We start from the raw sequence: 27,400 nt of genomic DNA on the forward strand, positions 1-27,400 counted from the left end.
GGACCCAGAAAGTGATGCTGGAAGACTACTGCTCGACCCCCTGGCCGTTGGCCTGTGGGGTACCACAAGGTTCCATTTTGACTCCCATGCTCTTTAACATTTATATGAAACTGCTGGGAGAAGTCATCAGGAGATTTGGAGTACAATGTCATTAATATGCTGATGACACTCAGCTCTATCTCTCCCTACCACCTGACTGCAAGGAGGGAGTGCTCATCCTAAACTGGTGCCTGGAGGCTGTGAAGGGCTGGATGTGGGCTAACAAACTGAAACTTAATCCAGACAAGACGGAAGTACTGCTGGTCAAGGGAAAAACTGCACCAGGGACGGGGTTGCAACCTATTCTGGATGGGGTTGCACTCCCCTTGAAGGAGCAGGTCCGCAGTTTGGGAGTCCTCCTGGATCCTGCCCTGCTGCTTGAATATCAGGTGACTGCAGTAGCCAGGAGTGCTTTTGGCCAACTCAAACTGGTCTACCAGCTGCATCCATTCCTGGAGGCAGTTGACTTGGCCACAGTGACACATGCATTGGTGACATCAAGGCTTGATTACTGTAACGTATTCTATGTGGGGCTGCCTTTGAAAACGGTTCGGAAATTGCAGTTGGTTCAAAATGCAGCAGCCAGAATGTTAACGGGAGCATGGCGCAGGGAGCGTATCACCCCTGTGCTTTATCGACTCCACTGGCTCCCAATTTGCTTCCGGGCCCAATTCAAAGTGCTGGTTCTGACCTTTAAAGCCTTAAACAGCCTTGGACCAATGTACCTGAGGGACCGCTTACGCCCATATGTACCTGCCTGGGATTTAAGATCAGCTGCCTCTGGTCTCCTCTGCGTGCCTGGAGTGAAAGACGTTAGACTGACAGGCACGTGGGAGAGAGCTTTTTCAGCTGTGGCCCCCAAGCTCCGGAACACCCTACCCCAAGAAGTCCTCTCTGCTCCCTCCCTTATGGCTTTCCGGAGACTTCTGAAAATGATCTTGTTCCGGAGAGCCTTTGAGAGGGACTGAAGGTAGAGCCTGACACTGATTTTATGGTTTTATGACTTCTACGTTAAATTTTACCCTTGTAGTCCCCTTTAGTACCACTCCATATTGTATTTTATGTATTTTAATTGTATTTTATGTATTTTAATTTATTTTAATGTTTTTGTGATTTGATTGTTTACAATTTTATTATGTACATGTTTGATTTTATTTTTGTAAGCCGCCCTGATTGCCCTATTATAGTATAGGAGGGCGGGACAGAAATATTTTAAATAAATAAATACTGTACATTTAGTAAAACTGAAAAGGTAATGCATGTATCAGTTCTTTTATAACGGGGATCATTTTCAACCCTCACAGCACCCAAAAAGTCATGTGTGGTACCTCAAGTATATGTGGAGTTCTATAATGCTTTGAAAACCCAATATGATATTTATTTATTTATTTATTGCACTTGTATACCGCCCCATAGCCTAAGCTCTCTGGGCGGTTTACAGCAATCAAAAACATTAAAACAAATATACAATTTAAAACACATATTTTAAAAACAGTTTAAAACAAAATTTTAAAATTTAAAACATATTTTAAAAACAATTTAAAACACATGCTAAAATGCCTGGGAGAAGAAAAAAGTCTTGACCTGGTGCCGAAAAGATAACAGTATTGGCGCCAGGCACACCTCGTCAAAGATATCATTACATACTTTAGGGGCCACCACTGAGAAGGCCCTCTCCCTTGTTGCCACCCTCCGAGCTTCCCTTGGAGTAGGCACCCAGAGGAGGGCCTTTGATCTTGACCATAGTGTACGGGTGGGTTCGTATCGGGAGAGGCGTTCCATAAAGTATCGTGGTCCCAAGCCGTGTAAGGCTTTATAGGTCGAAACCAGCACCTTGAATCGAGCTCGGAAACATACAGGCAGCCAATGCAAGTGGGCCAGAATCGGTTTTATATGTTCGGACCGTCTGGTCCCTGTTACCAATCTGGCCGCTGCATTTTGCACAAGCTGCAGCTTCTGAACCGTCTTCAAAGGCAGCCCCATGTAGAGTGCATTGCAGTAATCTAATTTAGAGGTTACCAGAGCATGGACAACTGAAGCCAGGTTATCCCTGTCCAGATAGGGATGTAGTTGGGCCACCAACCGAAGTTGGTAGAAGGCACTCCGTGCCACCGAGGCTACCTGAGCCTCAAGTGACAGAGATGGTTCTAGGAGAACCCCCAAGCTATGAACCTGCTCCTTCAGGGGGAATGCAACTCCATCCAGGACAGGTTGGACATCCACCATCTGCTCAGAAGAACCACCCACTAGCAGCATCTCAGTCTTGTCTGGATTGAGCCTCAGTTTATTAGCCCTCATCCAGTCCATTGTTGCAGCCAGGCACCGGTTCAGCACATTGACAGCCTCACCTGAAGAAGATGAAAAGGAGAAATAGAGCTGTGTGTCATCAACATACTGATGGCAACGCACTCCAAAGCTCCGGATGACCGCACCCAACGGTTTCATGTAGATGTTGAACAGCATGGGGGACAGAACTGACCCCAGAGGAACCCCATACTAGAGAGTCCAGGGTGCCACGCAATGTTCCCCAAGCACTACCTTCTGGAGGCGACCTGCCAAGTAGGAGTGGAACCACCGCAATGCCGTACCTCCCACTCCCAACTCAGCTAGTCTCCCCAGAAGGATACCATGGTCGATGGTATTGAAAGCCACTGAGAGATCAAGGAGAATCAACAGTCACACTCCCCCTGTCTCTCTTCCGACAAAGGACATTATAAAGGTCGACCAAGGCTGTTTCCGTGCCAAAACCAGGCCTGAAACCTGACTGAAATCAATCCAGATAGTCGGTCTCATCCAAGAGTGTCTGGAGCTGGCCTGCCATCACTCGTTCCAAGACCTTGCCCAGGAATGGAACATTGCTACCTGCCTATAGTTATTAGGATTTTCTGGGTCCAGGGAGGGTCTCTTCAGGAGTGGTCTCACTACTGCCTCTTTCAGGCAGCCAGGGACCACCCCCTCTCACAGAGAGGCATTAATCACTTCCCTGGCCCAGCAGGCTGTTCCATCCCTGCTAGCTTTTATTAGCCAAGAAGGGCAAGGATCCAGCACAGAAGTGGTTGCATGAACCTGTCCAAGCACCTTGTCAACGTCCTCAAGCTGCACCAACTGAAACTCATCCAAGAAATCGGGACAAGTCTGTGCTCTGGATACCTCACTTGATTTGCCTGCTATAACACTGGAGTCTAAGTCCTGGCAGATGCTAAAGATTTTATCCTGGAAGTGCCTAGCAAATTCATTACAGCGGGCCTCAGATGGTTCTACCATGTCTCTGGGGCCAGAGTGTAATAGCCCCGGACAATTCTGAAGAGCTCTGCGGGGCGGCAGATTGATGATTGGATAGTGGCAGCAAGTTTTTTTTGGCTGCCTCACTGCCCCTAAATACAGCTTACCATAGGCAGTTACCAGTGTATAATTACATCCACTAGGAGTTCGCCTCCATCTGCACTCAAGCCGTCTCCGATTGTTTCATCGCTCTCAGCTCTAGGGTATACCATGGAGCCGTACGAGCTCTACACAGGAGAGGGCGCTCAGGACTATCATGTCAACCGCCCGGGTCATTTCTGTATTCCATAGCTCGACCAGGGTTTCGACAGGAGTGCCAGCCCTATCAGCCGGAAAACTCCCCAGAGCCCTTTGGAAACCATCTGGATCCATTAGTCTCTGGGGGCAGACCAACTTAATAGGTCCCTCACCCTTGCAGAGGGGAAAAGCCGCTGTAAGTCTAAACTTCAGCAAGCAGTGATCTGTCCATGACAGAGGGACTAACGTAAGGCCCCCCAGATTCAGATCACCAACTCCATGTCCAGATGCAAAAACCAAATATAGAGTATGCCCTGCTACATGTGTTGGGCCAATGGCATATTGGGACAGTCCCATGGTCGTCATGGAGACCATGAAATCCAGAGCCGCCCTGGATAAGGCGGCCTCGGCATGGATGTTGACATCCCCCAGAACCAACAGTCTGGGGGATCTCAACAATACACCCGAGACCACCTCCGTCAGCTCAACTAGGGAGTCTGTTGGGCAGCGGGGTGGGCGGTACACCAACAGAATCCCCAGTCTGTCCCGCTGACCCAACATAAGGTGCAAACACTCCAGAGCAGTAGTCACATGGACAGGGTGCCTGCAGAGGAAGATGGAGCTCCTATAGCTACTATAGGGAGGTACTTCCCATACACTGCACGTCAATTGTAGAAACGTAATCCCCACAGTATCTCTGTCATTGTGGTGTGGTCAATCAGTGCCAGAGATAAGTTCTGCCCCCACTTCAATGATGTCTACCATGTGTGACAATTCAGTATTCCCATGGGATTGAAAGGCAGTGACTCACTGTACCCAGTGAGCCCAGTTCCTAGTACAGGGCAGGATTTGCCCACCAACAATGCTGTCCATTTACTTTGCCCCATGTGAGTCAATGGAAGTAATTGATGTTTATGGGAGAAAGTAAACAGGCTACAGTTTGGACAAAAGACTCATCTCCCACCCAGACACCTTTTTATTGTCTTTGCCTTGTAATAACATAATGTAGAACCAGAGCTTGGAAGTAATTCGCTACAAGTAACGAATTACTTGTAATTCATTACTTTTTTGAGGAATGAGTGGGTAATTCCTTTACATTTTTATTGTAATAGAATTAGGAGTAATTTTATTACTTTTGTGGAGTATCCAATGTTTCCAGCATTACTTGGGGGCATTACTTGGGGGGGGAAGCAGGGGAAGTCTTCTGATCCTCTGTTTTGTGGATGAAAATCATGTGCCTCAAACTGGGCTTCTCTGCAGTGTCGCTCTTCCCTCATGCTCTGTGCATGGTTGGGAGACGACGAGGGAGGAGGTGGAGAGTGAGACGGGGTAGAGTGGAGAAAACAATTGTTTTAAAAAAATGAATGGTGGTGGTGATGAATGGAATGGAAGGAAAAAGGAGCTGGAAGGCAAGAACATGGATGAAGGAGGAGAAGGAGGCAGCAGCAGAATGGAGATAAAGAACTGTGAAGGTGAAAGATGACAGTGTGTGTGTGTGTGTGTGTGTGTGTGTGTGTGTGTGTGTGTGTGTGTGTGAATACTGTGTTTGCACTTGGCACACAAAGTGGCCTCCACCACCCTCTACTGTGCTGCATTTGCAGTATTTTAACTTCTTTGCATCTCAGAAGAAAATGTTTGCTTGGGTGAGTGTTCCTTAGTTGGTGGCAGGGCACGGTCTGGGAGGTGGTTAAGTGGGAGAGATTATGCTTGCTGGCGTGGGGGGGTTGCACTTGCTTTGATGTGCAAAGATCTGAGTAGTGGCCTCTCCCTCCCCACCTCCCTTACTGACAGAGAGACCACCATTGCAATCTTATGGATAGAAAGAATTATTCTGCTACCTCTGTATGTGTGCATTTATTGTTAATATTGTTTTAGGCTACTTAGATGTGCAGCAGCCAAGGCCAGCACCTTGTAGGCATTTTTTAAAAAAGTAACTGAAATGTAATCGTAGTTATTACTTTTGAGAAAAAGTAAAGTAATCCATTACTTTCAGAGCAATTGTAGTTGTAATGGTAATTACTACTTTTTTGGCCATGTAATTGTAACTGTGATTCATTACTTTTTAAAAGTAATCTTCCAAGCTTCATGACTGATTGGAGATTTGAACCCTGGCCTCCCAGGAACTAGTCCAACACTCTTTAACACTAGCTCATCTACAGCTTTCTGTTTGTTCCTTGCTCTTCTGACATGTAGTTGTGTGTGAGTTGCACAGCGAAATCAGAAAGGAATAACTTTCATTTTTTTCCCCTGAATAGTTGCCATATTGGTCTGTTGTATTACAAACAAATCCTTTCTATTCTTATTTGAGAGTAAACTCCATCCAAACCAATAGGACTTACATCTCAGTAGACCTGCAAAGGATTAGGAATTCTAATCTGAGGTAGTCATGGTGAAAATTGAAGCAGAGTTGTCTTTATTCTAGAAAAGTTAACCCAGAACACTTTTTTCTCTAGCTCTGCCCATTAACAATGCGTGGCTCTTGATGGGGAAAAAAGGTTGACCACTCATGCCATACACAATCACATGCATTTCAAATGGGAGGGAAAACCATGCATGATGCCTTGAGAAAATAGGAATAAATATCACCAATTCATAATTTTATTTGGAGTACTAATTGTCAAGAATCCCTACCATCAAGGCACTGGGATCATGCGTCAGACTCAGACCCCCACCCTTAGGGAAATGAGACTGGAACCAAAAGACTATTACTTCACCCTTGCCAAGGCTGTGTACGCTCACAACAACCCTGCAAGGTGGAAGGTAGGCTGCCACCACCCCTGTATGCTGGTCCACTCAGAGCCAGGGGATCTCTGAGCCCAGAAAGTATATAAAACCAAGGTCCTAGGGGGCAAGAGTCACAGTTACACTCCTTGCCTGGCACCTCTGGTTTAACACTTAAGATACAAGCCTTTAACTTCTTAACCTTCCTTGGTAGTTAGTGACTGAGAATGGTCAAGGTACTGAATCCAGAACCACCCCTTCTCTCAATGAACACACCAGGTTAAATAGAAGCTTTATTAAGATATATAAGTGCACATCAAATATAGCAGCAAATAATCCTTTAAGACCATACACCCAAACAGGGGTTTAGGTACTTACAAGAGAATTCATACACACAACAAGAAAATAACAAACTAACTCACCTAACTACTTACACACGAGGTAGTTGGTTGTGTGGCATCCCTCCTAAGAGAGATGGATGTTCAACATAAAGCAATGGAACCAGACATAGGTTACCTCCCATAGGCAACCCCCTGGAACCATAAGGCAGAAAGGTTTGGAACTCTGGTGCCAAGTCAGCATAGGCAGAGAACAGAGAACAAAGGCTATGGGTCTCTAGCCCTATACTTAAAGGAAAAGGATCCTAACGGTCCAAGATTAATTGACCAATCAGGAATTGGCTGATGTAACGTTCTTCTCGATGTTTCTCACATTTTCGCGCCTTGCGGGCCCCCCTCCCAACTGTGTTTTTCCAACGGTACAGGCCAAGGATGACCTTGGGTACCAGGCACTTGCTAATCAGCAAAGATAAACAGGTGCAGCTTGTTAAGGCTTCTTCTAACCGTCTTCAGCTGGGAAGTGAAACTCAGAATTGTAAATTGGCAAAGGCTTGTCTTTTCTAACTGTAAAAATCTCCCAGAGTCCCTTGCTGGAGCCAAAGTATTGATTTTAAGATTTTTAATAATTCATGAACATTACAGGTTCATGACACTAATGGCCGTGTCTCTCCCCACCCTCTGCTGAGGATCAATTTAGGGTTAGATTTGGTGGGAAATGAACCCAGAAGTGGATCTTTTAGAAACCTCTAAGCCCTAGCATATACAATAACATGCATTACTATGCGCCAAAACCCCAGTGCAGCCTTCAAGTCATGAATGTGGCCCTTCACTGAAGGCAATACAGTGGTTTCTGACCGTGGATTTTTCCACCACATGCATGGAACAACCATGCAGGCATTTTTGTAGTTTTCATGATGCCCAGCTTCCTGGGACATACCTCACATTCTCAGTAGTGTTCAGGGCTCCAAAGAAGCTTGTGGCATGTAAGCTACAAATCAGGTCTTCCCCACTGCCCACTCTTATTATATATTATATGGAAAGGAGAATCCAGTTAATGGCTTAGAGTGCATCACTGAGTCACGTTCATGCATAGTACATCACCACACCACAACTCCCACAATGCCCAGCAACTCTGGATGCCCTTTATCACCTCTGATAAGTAATGGAAAATGTGGGACATTGTGTGTAGGAAGGTATAGCCTACAGCTCAGGCTTATATCAAAGTGTGTTTCTTGCATAATCACATCTATGCTGGGGTTCCTCCCACCCATTATTTTCACTCTGTTCAAATCAAATGTTTAAATAAATGCAAAGACCAATGTTTATACAATAGCACTTGTAGAAGTGTGGCTAGAAAATATATTTTACTCCAAGCACAGAATCTGGCAAGCTGATGATGTACTTGGGTTCAAGACAATCCAAGACCATTTCAGAGACTATGGAAAAATGGAAATGGACTGCCTTCAAGTCGATCCCGACTTATGGCGACCCTATGAATAGGGTTTTCATGGTAAGCGGTATTCAGAGGTGGTTTACCATTGCCTTCCTCTGAGGCTGAGAGGTAGTGACTGGCCCAAGGTCACCCAGTGAACTTCATGGTTGTGTGGGGATTTGAACCCTGGTCTCCCAGGTTGTAGTCCAACACTCTAACCACTACGCCACACCGGCTCTCTTCAGACACTATAAATGGCTATTAAAATGTGTTTTCATCTGAACACATATATTGTCCAAAATATCATTTGCAACTGATTTTTACACGTTTGTTTTTATACCTTGAGAAGTAGTCTGTGTCCTTTATCCAGCTGTTGTATTATGACTCTTCAGAAGATTGAATGTAACATCCTAAGTGCCCTAACATGTGATCATCTACTTTTAAATGCACCATTTTATACTAGCCAACATAGAAATATTGCAGTAATTTACAAGACATGTGAAATATAAAATCGGAGCCTGATAAAATCAGATGTGTCTAGAATTGGAGTGCACAGTTCTGGTTGTTAAAATAACAGAACATCACTGATACTGGAAGTGAACAATGTTAAATCTATGTATAAAGATGCTTGGCATGTCTCAGTCATTAAGACTGAAAGTCTGTGCACATTTACTCATAAGTGAACCCTCTTGAGGAAACTAGGATTTTCCATTTTATGTAAAGATGCACAGGATTGGGCTGTAAGTTACTAATATGGATATCAAAATTGTTAAGGTTCCTGACTGACAACAACTCAACACACTGATTACTAGAAAAGTCTGTAGGTGTCAAGTAAAAGAGGCAGATTTTGTTCATATTTAGAGGTATAATAAAATAGTAAAGAGCTTTTTTGGAACGAGGTAATTACTGTTACTGAAGAAACAGCAAGAACAGAACATCCAGCTAGGAATGGATAGATCAGTATTCTATATTTTTGGTCCATGCCATTTTCACATTTGTTTTTTTAAGTTCATTCCCATTTCTTCATTAATGTGAAAAAAAAGAAAACTGTAGAAAAATTCATATATAGATACATATTTATCAGAAAATATGTATTTCAATAAGTATTTTATCTCTATGTACACATTGCTACATGTCTTTCATCACAAAATACTCATTCTAGCACATTTTGGTGTGGGTTGTGAGCCAAGAACAAAAATGATATTTATGTTCTAATCTGCACATTGGTCTGTGCATATTAGGTGCGGGTCAGGTCAGTTTGCATTGGAATTCATAGGAATCTAATTCCTCAAACATCCCTACATCCATCTATCCCACACAGTTTTCTATTGAATTCTACAAAAAGGTATGGGTCGGCTGCTGTTATCTAGAATTAGATCAAGTAGGCTAACTTCATCACAGCATATTTTTAAAATATGATCTCTGAAGTATTATGAATGTGAACTTCTATAAATTTGCAATCTTTGCTTCTTTAGGTGCCTGTGTCAGTGGCCATGATGACTCCCCAGGTGATCACCCCTCAGCAAATGCAGCAAATTCTCCAACAACAAGTATTGTCTCCACAGCAACTTCAAGCACTTCTCCAACAACAGCAAGCAGTTATGTTACAGCAGGTAATGTTGGGTGCCTGTTTGAACTGTTAACATCACTCAGGCTTACTCACAAATATTGACAGGAGCTTCATACGAGGCTCGTGTGCTCAATAATACATTGTTTTTTGTACATGCTTGCCCATGATGTAAATATATACCCAATGTTCTCAGTCTTCAGATTTCAAAGTGTAGCAGGAAAACATTAGTGTTGCAACTTGAAATACTCTATGTCAGATAACAACAGCAATGAATAGAAAACAAATCAACATTTAAATATTCAAGTGTTCAGGCACATTTTGAGTTGTAGTTTGGCGAAGGAAGTGTAAATAGACCTTGAGATAATTATTGCTTTAACATTCATAACACGTAAGTGTTCCCTTTAGTCATATAAGTGGAAGGCAGTTAAGAAATTTGAATTTACCAGCATTTTTTCATCAAAGAGAAAATTCATTTTATTTAAAGTTCCTTTATTTTTGACTTCCACAAAAGTTGCCTCTGTAGAGATAGGAAAGGGAGAAGCAAGTTGCTCTTCCTCTAGCCCAACATCTAAAATGTTTAAACCTCTCATTCCTGGAACAAAGGCAGTGTTATCAATCACACATTATTATAATGTGCATTATAATTTTGCCTAACTTTTGGGGCATATGCTAATTTAGCATAATTATAATGAAGAAAATAATGTCTTCATTCTTAGTATGTTTAAACATTTGATATGTAGCATCATGGAAATTACAGACAAACTGTAATTTTCAAAAGTCTTCAACTTTTGAAGTGTTCAAATCTGGCATCCAGCTGAACCAGGTGACAGGTTAATTAACTTTCCGCCCTTATCATCTCTAACGAATAGGACATTTTGTTTGGCCTTGCTGGAACTTTGGAATGTTTACAAGTGGTAGAGTTTCTACTTGAGGCTATTTTTTTTAAGTAAAATGGGTGTTGAATTAAGTGTGATAATTTGGGGAGTTAGTTGGGCTCTGTTGCATGCTTTTTAGAATACAGATTTTCTATGCCCTTTTGTTTAGGATATTTTGGAATCTACACTGGAAAATTTCAGAGCTGCCTTGGGAAAAAATGTATGTAGATCTGTTTCTTCAAACCACATTTTTGTTCTGAGGTGCATCCTAATGACTACTCTACCACATGCCAGTCTAGAAGAGTTTAGGAGATTTATAATACTTGAAACTTTGCCTTTATTTATTAAAGTCAAAATGATTTATTCAGCAACAACTTCAAGAATTTTACAAGAAACAGCAAGAGCAGTTACATCTTCAGCTTTTGCAGCAACAGCAGCAGCAACAGCAGCAGCAACAGCAGCAGCAGCAGCAGCAACAACAACAACAACAGCAGCAGCAGCAGCAGCAACAACAGCAGCACCCTGGAAAGCAAGTGAAAGAGGTAGAACCTTAATAGTTAATTGATAAATCATTGCTGGTGCCTGAATAGAGGATGAAAAAAGCTAGATATTCTGGGGTTTGTTTTTTTAAGGTTGTCTACCTAAGAAGCTGTTGGTGTTAAAATACCTCAGGGCCAGTCCACACAGTCAAGTTTGTCCCCACATGGTGTTTCCTAAAGACATATTCACACAGAGAATGTCTCGTAGGAACTAAGTTCTCCATGGAAACAGCCTTTTCTTCTAAGGGTGATTCTAGTAATTGCAGAAGCTGAGGGGAGGAAGATTTCTGTTGTAAATGCAAAAATCACCACCAGAAACAGGAAGATGTATCTATGGAGATTCTGGTTTATATAAGACATTCTATATATAAAAATGTCCTTAGGGATCATTGCATGAAACTGAGCTTGTGAAATGGCCCATAGAATTGTTGAGTAGGGTTTATACCCACACAGACACACCAATAAAGAGTTGAAGTATTATACAAGCTTGAGAGTTACACAGAACTGCTGTAGAACATCAGGCTGAGTGCTCTGAGTACTCATTTTGCTTGATGGAGAATTCTGTATAATTCAAACGTTTGTATTGCCTTCTACAGTACTGACTGATCCAAAAAAGGATATAATCTTATCAGTTCTCTGTTTATGTCTCTGGGATCAGTACAGTCATCAGTGCTTTTGTACTTAATTGGCAGCCTTAAGTGTAACAGTGATAAAAGTAGAATACTGAAATTTCCCTTGTTTGTAAGTATGGGACCTGATGGTTACTGTCCAGTTCTATTGTCCCCTAATGTTTACCCATGAATATGATTGTACAATGATCTAATGGGCCAAGTAATACTGATTATCTGGCATATGTAAGGAATCATAAACTGATGAAAGATTCTTCTTTTATTTATGACACAGAACAGAGATCACCCAAATTTAGTCCATTATTTAGAAAAGGATAACAGGGAGACCGATGAGGGAAGCAGGGAAAAGAACTGGTCACAGATTTTGAAGTCACAGACCCTGATTAATGAACTGCTACTGTATGTTTGGAGTGGTGAGCAGAAAGTTACAGTTTGATATGCTCATAAATCAACCTGACAAGCCAGCTTCTCAGGCCTAGCTTGCACTTGTCAGCAAACTGCATCAACTATAAACATAATACAAACAAAACATGTGAAGTAGTTAAATTGATCAGCAGGTATCGTAGACATTGTCTTGTAGCTGCCCATTATGCAAACGTGAAGGAAACCGTTCTGACCTCCTGAGGCTTTGTTTCTGTTTGGATTTGTGAATAGAATTTCAGACAGCCGTCAACTATGGAATAGAAATTGCTCCCTTATTTCTCTTGAGGCTCTGGCCAATCCACATGACTTGCTCCATTATGCAGTCTGTTTTCCAGTGAGTGCATCAGAAGTTTCTCTTTTCCCCAAACTAAAAAAAAGGAAAGGTCTTCCACAGCAGCTTGTCTTTCTCTGAAGTGTGACTACATCCTTATACCCCCCTGAGCCTGAAGAACTCCAGTTTGTCTTGTAATGCCTCACAAAATTGGAAGTTATGCTTTCCCTTATAATAGGGTTCTTCTTGGCCTTGAATACAATGCTGAGTTTTTAATGTATTCCAACAAGAGCAGCAAAGGAACTAACAGGCCAGTAAAATGAAGGCTACATCCCAGTTTACTAATAGATCACTGGAGACTTCATTTATGGGCCACTGTGGATCATACTTATTCAAATGGAAAAACAAGAGTGCCTTTGAATCACAGACAGTTGTAAAGAGTTACACTTTTAGCCTAGATAAATTTATTATCTATCATGAAGTGTGCTTCTCCCCCTACCCCATCCCATCCCACCGTTTCGGAACAGCTGTTGCCTGTTTTCTTCTGACCCTTTGCTGAAGAAGAATGTTAAGAGCATCTTGCCTTGCTTTTTCTTTTCTCCCCCCCCCCCAACAATCCAGGGACTTAAAAAAATGTAAAGCTTTTTTTAAAAAAAATAAACCAAATGTTATTTCTGTAAATAACGTTATTTATTTAATAGCAGAAATGAAAGGGGAAACAAATTGAGTGGACACTGGTTTGCTTTACAGCCTTCATTGCAGACTTCCCTCTTTGCTGCATTTGCTTTTGATTTTTTTTGTAGCAGCAGCAGCAGCAGTTGGCAGCCCAGCAGCTTGTCTTCCAGCAGCAGCTCCTCCAGATGCAACAACTTCAACAGCAGCAACATCTGCTGAATCTTCAGCGTCAGGGACTCATTTCCATTCCACCTGGCCAGTCTGCTCTTCCTGTCCAGTCTCTGCCACAAGGTATATATAATAACATGTGACATAACTTCTTTCCAGTTCACATCTTTTTGTTATTGCTCCAGCATGACCTGTTGTGTGGGTGGTTTTGGGGATTTTAGGTATTAACCATAAGGCTTTTAGGGAGGATGCTGCATTTGGTGTGTTTTTTTTAATATAAAAAGCTGTACTCATTATGAGCTGAAAACAAAGTATAACACCATCTCATTTGAAGTCTCATTAGTTTACACTGACATATTGCAGAAACCAGATTTTGTGTGAGTAGCCTGGTTTGCATGTGACTCTAAGCCAAACCATGACCTAGCATGAATGTACAGGCTGTGGGAAAGGAATCTGCAGCCACTTCACTCCTCACTGGTCATTTTGCTGTTGCACTGTGCTGAGCAATGCCATGATTTGGTTTGTCCTGTCACCCAAACCCACACTTATGGTGTAGCTCTCACAGACAAACCACAAGCTGTAAACCATACATTGAACCTTGGTTACACCTCTTGGTTAGTCTGGAGAGAGATAAACCACAAACCCAGGTTTGGATGACATGGTAAGGCAAACCATGGCTTAGTTCAATGCAGCACAACAGCAAAATGAACCAGGAAAAGCAAAGCATCTACAATCTCTTATCTGGGGGCTCATACACTTGCGTGTTTTTGCTAAGCCATTGGGTTAGCCTAGGAATCGGATCCATTGCCTGGTGCCAGTTTGAAAACATTCCATTGATCTAACAGGCTGGTATCGATTTGAGTTCGTTCTTTGTCTGCAAGTCACTGCTTTTACTAATCAGTTCCCCCCCCCTCGGAAAAATATTGATATTAATATCAATGTCTTAGACACTTTTTTTTAAAAAAATCAATTTCTGAAAATAACAGTGGAAAAATCGCTACATTAAAATCTGATCCACAATGATAGTGAATAAGCTAATTATTGGAAAATTTGGTACCAAATCCTAATTGGACAGAATTCTAGCATACCTCTAGCTTAGCCTGACGTGTGAACCAGGCCAATATAACTACATAATTTAACACAAATGAATTGAAACAGGTAATGCTGAAATTCTGAAAAATCTTATATCCCTGTACTGGGGTAGTCAATGAGGCCCCCTCCAGATATTGATGGGACATGATAGTTGTGTTCTGTTCCCAGGATGAAAGCTCCCTTGGAAAAAGAGGCTCTTGGAGAAGGAAAACATCACTCTGAAGAAAAAAGAAATAATCACTTAGAAGGGACCCATTCCTTAGGGGACAAGCAGTTCTCCCCTCATACCAAGGATACTCCTCTAGGAGATGGAGAGATCCTGGTGGTGGGAACATAGATAGCTGGCTGTTAGATGGGTGTACAGACTGCAGGGTGAATTGCTTACCAGGCATGAAGGTTGTGGAGAGCCTGGTAGATAGTGCTGAAGAGGAGTCATGGTGCATGTTGGCAACAATGAAATGGCTAAATGTAGTCATGAGGCCCTGAAAGGAAAATGAGGTTGCTAGGTAGAATGCTGGGAGCCAGGACCTTCAACATAGCTTTCTCTGAAATTCTACCAGTTCCACATGCAGGGCCAGCTAGTCAGGCAAAGCTATGTAATCTCAATGTATGGATGAGACAGTGGTGACAGGACAAGAGGTTTTAGGGGAAAACTGAGCCTGTACAAAAAGGACAGGTTGTACTTGAACCAGGATCGAACCAGATTGCTTAATCTGCTTAAAATCAAAAGGGTTGCAAAACTGCTTTAAAACTGATTGTGTGTGCGGTGGGGGAATCCCACAGGAGCTGAGGTGGGTCTGGTTTAGAACAGCTTTTCCTTCCTGGAATGAAGATGAAGGTGAATTTTTTATAATTGTTTAAGTGGGGGAGGGGTATAACTAGACACAGAGAGTGCAGGGGCACATGATAGCAATTGAGAGAGGCCAAAGCACCATAGGCTAAAATACAAATGCCAAGGACATTTGGAGAGAGAAACTGCCTTTAAGTGTTTATATACTAATACTAGAAGTCTCTGAACCACAATGGGTTTGCTGGAGTGTTTGCTCACAGAGTAGAACTTAAATATAGTGGCCATCATGAAAACCTGGTGATTTGGAGAGAACCATTGGGACGTGGTTGTCTCTGGATTCAAACTCTATAGGAAGGACAGGGAAGGGCATATTGAAGGTGGTGTCACTCTATATTATTTATTTATTTATTTGATTTATATCCCACCCTGTCACTTTTTATTCATTGATTGGTTTGATTTGATTTGATTTATATCCCACCCTTCCCCCCAGTAGGAGCCCAGGGCAGCAAACAAAAGCACTAAAAACACTACAAAACATCATAAAACAGGCTTTAAAATATATTGCAGCAAAACATCCTTAAAAACATATTAAAACAAAACATCTTTAAAAACATCTTTTTTTAAAAAGTGCTTAAGAACATCTTTTTTAGAAAAGCTTTAAAAACATTTTAAAAAAAGCAATTCCAACACAGATGCAGACTGGGATAAGATCTCTACTTAAAAGACTTGTTGCAAGAGTAACATGCCTGTCTAATATTTAAGGGGAGGGAATTCCACAGTGTAGGTGCCGCCACACTAAAGTTCTGTTTCCTATGTTGTGCGGAATGGACCTCTTAATAAGATGGTACCTGCAGAGCACAGTGATCAACTGGGTATATAAGGGATAAGACAGTCTTTCAGGTATCCTGGTCTCAAGTTGTATAGGGCTTTGTAAACCAAAACCAGAACCTTGAACATATCCTGGTAGCTAATAGGTAGCCAGTGCAATTCTTTAAGCAGTGGGGTGATGTGTGGCGATACCCTGCCCCTGTGAGCAGTCTTGTGGGCACATTTTGCACCAGCTGCAGCTGTCGGACCAACCTCAAGGGCAGCCCCACATACAGTGCATTACATTAATCCAGCCTGGAGGTTACCAGTGCATAGACAACAGTTTCAGGCTATCCCTGTCCAGAAACAGCCGCAGCTGTCTTACTTGCTGAAGCTGGTAAAAGGCACTCATAGCCACTGAGTCACCTGGGCCTCTAGCAACAAAGATGGATCCAGGAGCACCCCCAGACTACAAACCTACTCTTTCAGAGGGAGTACGACCCCATCCAAAGCAACTGACAATTATTCAAACTTGGGAATCACCAACCCACAGCTCCTCCATCTTGCTAGGATTCAGAATCAGTTTATTGGCCCTCACCCAGACCACCACCGAGTCCAGGCATTAGTCCAGGGCTTGCATGGCGTCTCCCAATTTAGATGTTACAAAGAAACAGAGCTGGGTATCATCAATGTACTGCTGACACCTTTCCCCAAATCTCCTGATGACCGCTCCCAAGGGTTTCATAGAGATGTTAAACAGCATGGGGGACAAGATGGTACCCTGCAGCATCCCACAGCACAACTACCAGGGGGCCGAAAGGCAATTGCCCAATGCTATTCTCTGAAAACGACCCTGGAGATAGGATCGGAACAACTGTAAAACAGTGCCCAGAATACCCATCTCACCAAGTTGGTCCAGAAGGAAACAATGGTCAATGGTATCAAAAGCTGCTGATAAGATCAAGTAAGAATAACAGGGTCTCACTCCCCCTGTCTTTCTCCCAATAAAGGCCATCCATCAGGGCGACCAAGGCCAATTCAGTCCCATAACCAGACCTGAACCCAGACTGTAATGGGTCAAGATAATCTGTTTCATCTAAGAGTACTTGTAATTGCCATGCCACAACTCTCTCAATCACCTTAAAAAAGGACATAGAGCCCAAGCTACAAATTGCAAAAGGGGCATACTTCTCCACACAATTTCTGCAAGTGGTGATATTGCATTCTAGGCATAATTTGGTTCTGGGTTTGTGCTATTGTCCTCCTGACCAAAATGTTCAGGAGACATCCAAAAAAGGGAATGCTGTAGTAATAGTTGGCTTCAGTTATCTTCACCTAGACTGTGTACATGTGTATTCTAGTCATGTCAAGAAGGTGAAATTTCAAGTTACCCTAAATTGACTGTCCTAGAACAGTTGGTCATAATACCAACCAGAGGGACAGTAACCCTCTTAAGTTAACCCTGTTATCTTAAGTGGCACCCAGGACCTGGTGTGAGATGTGTTGTTGAACTGATCACCAATAGTGACCAGAAAGCGATCAAATTCAATATATGTGTAAAAGGACAATTGCCAAAAAAAACTAACAGTCACATTTGCCTTAAAAAGAGGAAATTTCCCCAAAATGAGGAGACTGATAAAAAAGAAGCTGAAAGGCAAAGTCAAGAGGGTCAAATCTCTCCAAAATGTTTGCGAGTTCTTTAAAACCACCATATTGGAAAGAGAGCTAGAATGTATAACACAGATTAAGAAGGGTACCACCAGGGCCAAGAGGAAGCCTGCATGGTTAACTAGCAAAGTCAAAAAACCATTGGAGGCAAGAAGGCTTCCTTTAGACAATGGAACCCTTGTCTAAATGAGGAGAACAAAAAGGAACACACACCCTGGCAAAAGAAATGCAAGCAGACAGTAAGGGATTCTAAAAAAGAATCTGAGCACATAAAAACATAGAGCCAACAAAACAAAAAAAACCTTTAAATACCTTAGTACTAGGGAGATAGCAGGACCTTTGAATGACAAGCGAGTCAAAGGTGTGCCAAAGGAGGACAAGGGAATTGTGGAGCAGCTAAATGAATTCTTTGTGTCTGCCTTCACAGTGGAAGATAGAGGGCAGGTACTTGTGCCTGAATTGATTTTCACAGGAAGGAAGTCTGAGGCAAACAGTGGTGACAACAGATGAAGTTCTAGGCATTGTTGACAAAATAAAAACTGACAAATCATAAGTCTGGATAGTATCCTCCGGAGAGTTTTTAAAGAATTCTAATATACAATTGCTGATCTTCTAACCAAAATATGTAACTTGTCCTTAAGATCAGCCCCTGTACCTGAGTACTGGAAAATGGCCAATGTAACACCAGTTTTTAAAAAAGAGGACTGGGGGGATCCTGGAAACTACAGGCTGGTTACCGTAACATCTGCTCTGGGAAAACTGGTAGAATGCATTGTCAAGAACAAAATTTCCAAGCATATAGAAGAACAAGCCTTGCTGGACCAGTATGGCTTCTACAAGGTTAAGTCCTATCTTACTAACTTATTAGAGGTTTTTTGAGAGTGTTAACAAGCATACAGATAGAGGTGATCCAGTTGACTTTGTGTACTTAGGCTTTCAAAAAACCTTTAAGAAAGTACCTTACCAAAGACTCCTGAGTAAGCTTAGCAGTTATGGAATAAGAGGAGAAGTCCTCTTGTGGATCAATAGCTGATTAAGAAACAGGAAACGAAGAATAGTAATAAATGGATAGTTGTCCTAATGGAGGGATGAGGATGAGGATGAGGATTTGAATTTGTATCCCACCATTCCTCCTGAAGGAGCCCATGGCAGCAAACATATCAACAAAACAATTTAGCTACAACTCTACAAAGTAGAGTGCCCCAAAGATAGGTATTAGGACCTATGCTTTTAACTTGTTCATGAATGACCTAGAATTATGGGTGAGCAGTGAGGTGGCCATGTTTGCTGATGATACCAAATTGTTGAGGGTGGTTTAAAAAAGGGGAGGGGATTGTGATGAGCTCCAAAATTATCTCTCCAAACTGGGTGAATGGGAAGTAAAATGGCAAATGCAATTCAATGTAAGCAAGTGTAAAGTGATGCACATTGGGAGAAAAAAAATCTAAATTTCACATATACACGCATGGGGTCTGAAGTAACAATGACTGACCACGACCAAGATCTTTGAGTTGTAGTGGATTGCTTGATAAAGTTCTCAGTCCAGTGTGCAGCAGGTGAATGCCTTTTTCACCCACTGTGAAAAAGGTAAATGCCATGCTAGGGATCATTACGAAAGGGATTCAAAGTAAAAACTGCCAATATCATAATGCTGCTATACAAATCTATGATATGACAACACTGAAAGTACTGTGCACAGTTCTGGACCCCTCACCTTGAAAAGTATATTGCAGACCTGGAAAAGGTTCGGGGGGGGAGTGCTAATTCACCCAGGTTCTGCATGTGGCCTTCCCATGGCATCTGGTTGGCTACTGTGAGAACACATTGCTGGACTAGATGGGCCTTTGGCCTGGTCCAACAGGCTCTTCTAATGTAACTTATGGGAATGGGCGTCTTATAGTTCCTGTACAAGGGGGTAGCCAATTGGCACCCTCTAGCTGTTGTTGAACTACAGCTCTGATTAGCCCCAGCTACCATGGGATGTCCACCAACATCTGGAGGACACTGCGTTGGCTACCCCTGCCCTATACAATTCAGTCAAAGAAAGTGGGAGGACTCCAAGATGGGGATTACATTGCCAAGACATTTTACACTAAAATGGTAACATGATTGTGAGGATGACATTGACTTATGGTTTGTGCTTACTCCTCTTTATTCATGTTCTACCATGGGGAGATCACACCTGTGAAAGAATAGTACCACATCTGTTTGTAGTAACGTGTCCATTTAACTCAAACTGCAGTTAAGATCCTAGCTGATGTGGTATCTCCCCTTTGTGAATGCATTTGTTTGGGTCAAGGTGATGTGTGAGTGAGAGTGATATGCCTAACACACGTGTGTGCGCGCGCACGCACACACACACACACACACACACACACATTGGCTATAACCTCCAGGTCACGCTATTTGCCTATCTAGCTCAGGGTTATCTATTTTGACTGGTATTAGCTTAATCTGCTCTGGCTGCTTTTGTGTGGTCTACACTGATCTACAGTCCCTTCCCAAATAATAATCATACATGTTTATTTCCAATATACTAATTGGGGAGAGGTCATAGCTCAGTGGAAGCGCACTTACGTTGGCACTCAGAAGATCCCAGGATCAGTCCATGCCAATAAAAAAATTTGGGTTGGATCCAAAATATGCTAGTGAGTATAGGATTGTCTAAAGCAAGTACCTAGTATTAATACAACTTACCCTCCTCTTAAAAGGCCCTCCGTGGCGCAGAGTGGTAAGTGGCGATAACACGGCCGAAGCTCTGCTCATGGCCGGAGTTCGATTCCAACAGAAGGAGGAAGTCGAATCTCCGGTAAAAGGGGTCGAGGTCCACTCAGCCTTCCATCCATCCGTGGTCTGTAAAATGAGTACCCGGAATATGCTGGGGGGTAAAGAAAGGCTGGGGAAGGAACTGGCAATCCCACCCCATATATACAGTCTGCCTAGTAAATGTTGCAATACGTCACCCTAAGAGTCGGAAACGACTTGCACTATAAGTGCGGGGACACCTTTACCTTTTTTACCCTCCTCTTAGAGAATATAAAATGGTACTCCACATATTACTCTACAGCAAAACTGCTAGCAGTAAACCCCTTCTCTGTCAGGTTTCTGAAATCTGCATTTTATTTTTAATGAGTAAAAAATTTTCAACTGTTCAAAATTCTGAAGTAATGAGAATTCATCATGAACTGAATCCCTTCAGCCACCATCATTCTACATAAGACTTAACCATGTGTCAATTGCATAAATCCCTGCCTGCTAGAATACACAGTTGCCTGAATCCATGCGAATGTTCTTCAAATCATACCTTTTTGTCAAAATTCATACCTTTTTCTCCTGGAACTGGGGAACATTTGGATCAGTGGAAAAATATGGCATTTCATGGACTCTGGGCTTTATTGCCTGAAGAAAAAGATGCTAGGGAGAACTGGTATACATAACTGTTGATTGGAAATTTGATTGAGGCAGTGAAAGATTGCACCTCTTCCACTAGCAGTAGCTTACTTACTTCTGAAAGACGGTTCTTACTAAAATCAAAATGTATCGATCTTCAGTCAGATGAAACATTCCACATATAGTGGTATAGTTTGCACATATTGCTAAACCATGGTTTAGTGCTGTGTGGATGAGTCTCCATGAACCAGAGTAAAGTGTCAGGCATGTGCACTCTCCTCTTCTCCTGTGCAGCCGGGAGCACTTTTGTCAAGTTTAATTTCACTCTCAATGGATTTCAGCGTCATGTTATGTATGGCCCAGGCATCCTGGTTTACAACAACAATGGTTAGTTAAACAAGTCAACTTCATAACCCATGGCATGAGGTTGGTTTGTTTAGCAGCAACTCACTATTGTTTGTTGTAAAGCAGGATCCCTGGTTCATATGTAATGGCTATCCAAGAATATCTGAAAGCAAAACTAAACTTAGCAGACGTTCTCTTCCTGGAGGCAGGGAGGGGGAGTGCACAATCCCAATGCTTCGTTTGGACCCATGGAGGCTTGTTCATGTAGTACTGAACCACGGTTTAGCTTTATGTGCAAGTGCAAACATTTTATTCTAATATTATTTTTCAGAGTATTCCTCTGCACCTCAGCGATTATGGGATGAAGAAGGATTGACCAATTGCCTGTGGTCAGCTTTAGATGAACTAGTGAACTGGGATGACTCAAAGTCTGAAACTTTCTGCAAATGAGACAGTATATAAAGAATCCAGTGGAAAGACGTATTATATTTTCAGTATATATATATTTTCGTATAGTGCAGATGTTGGAGTTTCAATTCCATATGAAGATCCTTATATAAATATTATTTTACCATACTTTATCATTGGAGTTTAGTATAATTCTGATGTTTTAAATGAACAGTTTCAATAGATATTCAACAGTTTAACTTACCATTATTATGTGTCCAGTATACAATTCAGTCTTAAATCCACAACTTCTCAAAGTGACCCTCCCAAGTCAAGAAAAATTGTTTGGGCCTCCCCAAATGCAGCCAAGATAAAAGAAAAAGTTCCTCTCCTGGCTTGGCTCACATGCTTCTTCGACCCAGTGGCAGGATGGTTAAAGGGAAGGGAAGGGGAGGAAAGGAAAAGAATTAGCTAACATGGGTCTGTAGTCCATTTATGCTTTCCAAGTAACTATCGGACCGTTTGACCCTCAAGCACCTTCAGACATACAAACCATGCTACAATGCAATTCACATTAACCATAATTCTGCACAATTGGGCATTTGCATAGAGTGCCCAACTCACATGAGATGTTTCTTATGTGATGGATGGGAGAGGGACAAGCAGTTTCCACACCACATGAGAATATTACCAGGCTCTAGTGACTGTATGAGCCATGACAATGTGTGCATAGGAAGCAGCATATGTATCTGTTTTGGGGATGAGCGCCCATTGCATGCTTCAAAGAGATATGGGGTTTATAGCGCTAATGTTAAATTTCATAACCCAACTCAGTCTTCAGATATACTTGGATGTTAGTACTAATGTACTAGGGTGAAATATAGCAATTAGCATACAATGCAGTGCAATAAAATTAGATTTGTATCTCTCTTATGCAATAGATATCCCTCTGCCAAGTTTATATATGAGGGGATAGTAAGAAAGTTTAACAATACTTTTTGGTAGGAAAGTCATGATGACATCTACTGAAATAATTAAAAGAAATAACTTCTACATTCTTTGACCTTACATAGCACTATTGACATGAAATTAATTGTAAGTAAGAAAATCTTCCTCCCACAAGCAATTAATGTAATTTCCACCTTAATAACTGATATGAAATATTTTGTCCTTGATAATGTAACCAGAGGTGGAAGGGACCACAACATTTTCATTTTTCTTCAAACTTTTTTGGGGGTTTCCAGATTGTTCCTTTCAAAGGTTGATCAGATCTCTCTCAGGCAGAATGGCATATAATTTGATCAAAGTGATACCAACTTAAGATCCTTTTCCTGTTGGCCTCTGTAAACACCATCTTCTTCCCCACCACCACCACCTTGGGGAGGCAAAGTTTATGAAGGAATATGGCAAAGTGCTTTAAAATTCTAGTGTAGGTGTCTGAAAAATGTATGGGGCACTTAGAGCATTTTCTTTTTTAAAAAGTTGTTGATCTTCCAGAAATGATTTGCACACTGTGATGTGAAAATTAAGTAGGGACAGCAAAGTATTTCCTGAGCTATATGCAGTGTATTAGTTGTGATTCTGTCCTAAATTTGGATCCCGTGCAAATCTAGTATTGTTTCAGTTTATTCCCCCAGGTTATATTTTTCCTGTAAAGAGTTGATTAATACTTGTGTCTTTGTTGCAACCTGATATATTTTTCTGTTTCCCATTATGGTTTTGGTAAAGCAGTGTTTCTAAAGAAATTTGTAAACTTTAGACATATTTGGCCGCACTTCTGAATCAAGAAATTGATTCCATAGGCAATGAAAATCTCATCTATTTTTTTTCAGTACCTGTTTTTCAAATAGCAGTTGCCAGTTGTTGGTTGTAGCTTGTTCCCTTTGATCTTTGAACAAATGTTTTAAGAGAGAGCATACTATGTAATCTGGTGACCTTTAATGACTGTTGGTAACCCAAAAAGAAAAATCAGCCAAATTTATTTTGTGCCAATAGAGGTAAAATTAAATTGTGTTTTACTGTATGTTGATTGAGCTGGAAAACTGCATCACCTTCATTGTTGGCATTAATCCATTAATAACACTGAGCTCATTATATGAACCTCTTGCTTTGCTATATTAGTGGAGCTCTCTTTCATTTTATAGCTGGCTTAAGCCCTGCTGAGATTCAGCAGTTATGGAAAGAAGTTACTGGAGTTCACAGTATGGAAGACAATGGCATTAAGCATGGAGGGCTAGACCTCACTACTAACAATTCCTCTTCTACTACCTCCTCTACCACTTCCAAAGCATCGCCACCAATAACTCATCATTCCATAGTGAATGGACAGTCATCAGTTCTAAATGCAAGACGAGACAGGTAATGAGATTTGCTTTTTCATTTGTCATAAAAGCACTTTCTTCATAGTTACGATTCACACAGTAAAGAAATAACTTCATTATTGAATATTATGAGTTGCTTTGAATCTGATTCAGAAAAAAAAATCATTGAAGAGAATAATCATAACCTTCCCAATCCCAGAGTTATCAGATTTGTTACTGGAACATTGACTATAATATTTCCCAGACAGAACATTGCCAAATGCAAACCCATGCATGTCTACTTTGAAGTAAGTCTCATTGAGTTAAATGAAGTTTACTGTGAGGTAAGTGTGTATAGGATTGCATTGCAGATTCAAAGTGGTAAATATGGAAGACAGAATTCACCAAATATTGCAGCAATCTTGTTTATTTAATTTACTACAACATTTCTATCTCTCATTTCCTCCCTGGAGTTCAGGACTGCATTCATGGTTTTGCACACACACACCATTTTATCCTCAGAGCAACTCTGTGCAGTAGGTTAGGTTGAGGGAGTATGAGTGGACCAAAGTTACCCAGTGAGCTTCATGGCTCAGGTGGGACATGAAACCAGGTCTCCTTGATCCCTTTAACCATTGCACCACACTGGCTCTTTTTTTCATTTTGGTGAAGCTTGTCTGAGAGATCTGTACAAGTGATGCTGAAACTAATTGAAATCACAGAACTAGATGGATTGGTGCCAATACAGAATGGTGTGCTATTGGTGGTAAATGGACAACCATTGATCAGGCCCAAACTATAAATAGCTTCTGGATACTGGATCATATCAAGAGGAGCTTACTCTGCCTGAGGAAGCATATTCTTCTGATGAATGAAGCTCCTCTAAATCCAGCCCATTTCACCATTCTTTTGAACCTTAATCAACTAACAAGTCTGTTCATTTCAATGGAACTTAAGCTACAATCCTAAGCATTTGCTGAGAAGAAAGACCCAGTCCATAGGGACTTCTGATTAATGTTTCTGAGAATTTCAGTGTTAGTCATGACTAACTTTACCTGAATTGGTGGCCATGTTATTGTGAGAAAAAGTGGTTAAGTTAAGGGACTGCTGAAGATAAGACCTATACTATAAGCAACTACATCAGTTTTTGGAGGGTTTAGGAACATAGGAAGTTGCCTTATACCAAGTCAGACCATTGGTCAAAGTAGCTCAGTATTGTCTTCACTGAGTGGTAGTGATTTTCCAGGGTTTCAGACAAAGGACATTCCCAGCCCTACCTAGATGCCAGGGATTGAACCTGGGGCCTTCCACACGCAAATCAGATGCTCTATCACTCTGAGCTATGGCCCTTCACCATACACTTCTTTGCAGACAGTGTAATTAGAATTTATGAGTTAAATCTCTCATTATCTTTAAGCCCTCATGAACAGACATGTAGTACCTATATAAATTGTATTATATATATTTTAGGAATTAGTTAACGGCAATGGAGGTGTACATCTGGAGTTGCTACACATGCTTAATTAGAGCAATGTTATATTTGAACAAGTGTAATAAATCTCTTCGAGATTATATGTTAAATTTATGTATAGTTCTCCCCACACTATCATCACATGTTTCCTAAGTTTTAATGTTTTCAGAAGTGTAGATGAGAGGGCAGCAGCACAGTTCCCAAGGCTATGCTTTGTGGAGTTGTTTACATGATACCTTATGTCTATATCAATGTAAGCTAAGTTACGAAAAGAACAGTAAGCAGTAAACAAATTACATTCTTTGTTAGTTTATTGCAGCTTAGTTATATTACCTTTCTTTATCTTAAAATGATAACAAGCAGAGGTACTTTTCATTTTGTCATTTCAATGAAGGTTGCTAGTTGATTATACAGCAAAGGTGGTGGTTGTTTTTTTCTGGAATCTGCAGCACTGAAAAGAAAAAAAGAACTTGTCACTGATAATTACCCAAGTGATGAACTTTTTCCAGTAGAATCCAACATATGATTGTTTGGATACACAACATCAAGCAACACGTGAAAACACCACCCTGGGATAAAAAACATTAGTTAAGACTGCAAACCCAATAATATTGATTTTGTGAATAAAAAGTAAAATAATGTACAGAATCATTTGTAAGTCTCTGTTGGCTATCTTAAATACTTTTCATGATTAATTCTGGATTATTTATTTATTTAGAGGTAAAATATTACACTCAGGTCATATGGCAAAATTAGCATACTGTATAATACATTCATTTTTTCATCCTTTATTAACAGTCATCTTTGGCTGTATTTCTTCTCTAATTAGAACATCATCTAGCTTTGGCAGGTGAACTATTCAGCAGAACGATTAGATTTTTCTGACTGCTCTGAGCTGAATTGACCTGTTTTGACATGTTTGTCACTGATCATAACCTGACAGGCATTAGAAGCCTCCAACTATTATGGCTTTTGAGATGAATTTGATGCTGTGTTCTTTTACCACAGCTCATCACATGAGGAGACTGGAGCCTCTCATACTCTTTACGGCCATGGAGTTTGCAAATGGCCTGGATGTGAAAGTATTTGTGAAGATTTTGGACAATTTTTAAAGTAAGTTGGCTTTTATGATTGGGTAAACAGTTGAGTAAAGATACAAAAACATCAAATACAACTGGTTTGGATGCCAAAATACCAGATGAGGCCAACTAGAGAGGGATGAATTGTTATCTTTTCGTTCACACAAATCATTTCCACAGGGTTTTTAGTGGCACAATGTATTCCCGACCCCTTTGCTAAAATGTACTCTCAGTGTATTTGAAAAGGGCCTTTTGATTCTATATTTAACAGAAATATACACATGCAACTATGTATATTGGCATGTAAGCTATAGATAGGAGAAATAAACATACATATTTAGGCTGTCCTTTTGTAATCATAATTTGTAGTCATAAGAGCACTTACTCATGAGTGAGCTTACTGATTTCAGCATAGCTTACAAAAGGGTCACATCTCACGTACTGTTTTATGACCTTCAGCCAAAGTTCTTTGCATACTCCAGAATGAGAAGGCTTCCTGATTTACTTTCGTTTGAGGCAGCTCCATGCATGCAACCAATATGCATGTGCAAAGCTTTCCTAACACTGAGTCAACAGAAAAACCATTACTTACACAGGAGCACCATATGCACATTATAGTGTTCTTGTTGGACTGAGGATACTGGATTAGGTTAAACTGTAATTTGTAACCTGCTTTTCCACAAGCAAATTGCACACAGAGTGGATTTCAATACGCAAACCAAACCAGCAGTAGAAACAACTTAAGAGCAAGCTCAGCAATTTCAGTGTAGTTTATAAAAGGGTCACAGCAAGAGAAGTTCCTGGATGAGGTATAGAGCTATATAGGCACACCTACAGCCTTGTGACCCAAACTGCCTCAAACTTCCCTGTGT

The 27,400-nt window shown here is 41.3% G+C and overlaps 1 protein-coding gene across 16 annotated transcripts in view; it reads left to right on the plus strand.

Annotated features, from left to right (window-relative positions):
* The window catches only part of FOXP2 (forkhead box P2), a 655,565-nt gene that overhangs the window by 561,551 nt on the left and 66,614 nt on the right, over positions 1-27,400 (plus strand). For 14 of the 16 annotated variants that reach the window (XM_061640035.1, XM_061640027.1, XM_061640028.1 and 11 more), the window contains 5 exons: positions 9,525-9,662; positions 10,863-11,036; positions 13,160-13,322; positions 23,823-24,036; positions 26,458-26,562. In XM_061640035.1, coding sequence (XP_061496019.1) covers positions 9,525-9,662; positions 10,863-11,036; positions 13,160-13,322; positions 23,823-24,036; positions 26,458-26,562 — 794 coding nt within the window. The remainder of the gene's footprint in view (positions 1-9,524; positions 9,663-10,862; positions 11,037-13,159; positions 13,323-23,822; positions 24,037-26,457; positions 26,563-27,400) is intronic. The other 2 variants (XM_061640033.1, XM_061640037.1) reach the window with 1 other exon arrangement.

This window comes from Rhineura floridana, chromosome 8 (assembly GCF_030035675.1).
Source record: "Rhineura floridana isolate rRhiFlo1 chromosome 8, rRhiFlo1.hap2, whole genome shotgun sequence".
Classification (NCBI taxonomy): Eukaryota; Metazoa; Chordata; class Lepidosauria; order Squamata; family Rhineuridae; genus Rhineura; species Rhineura floridana.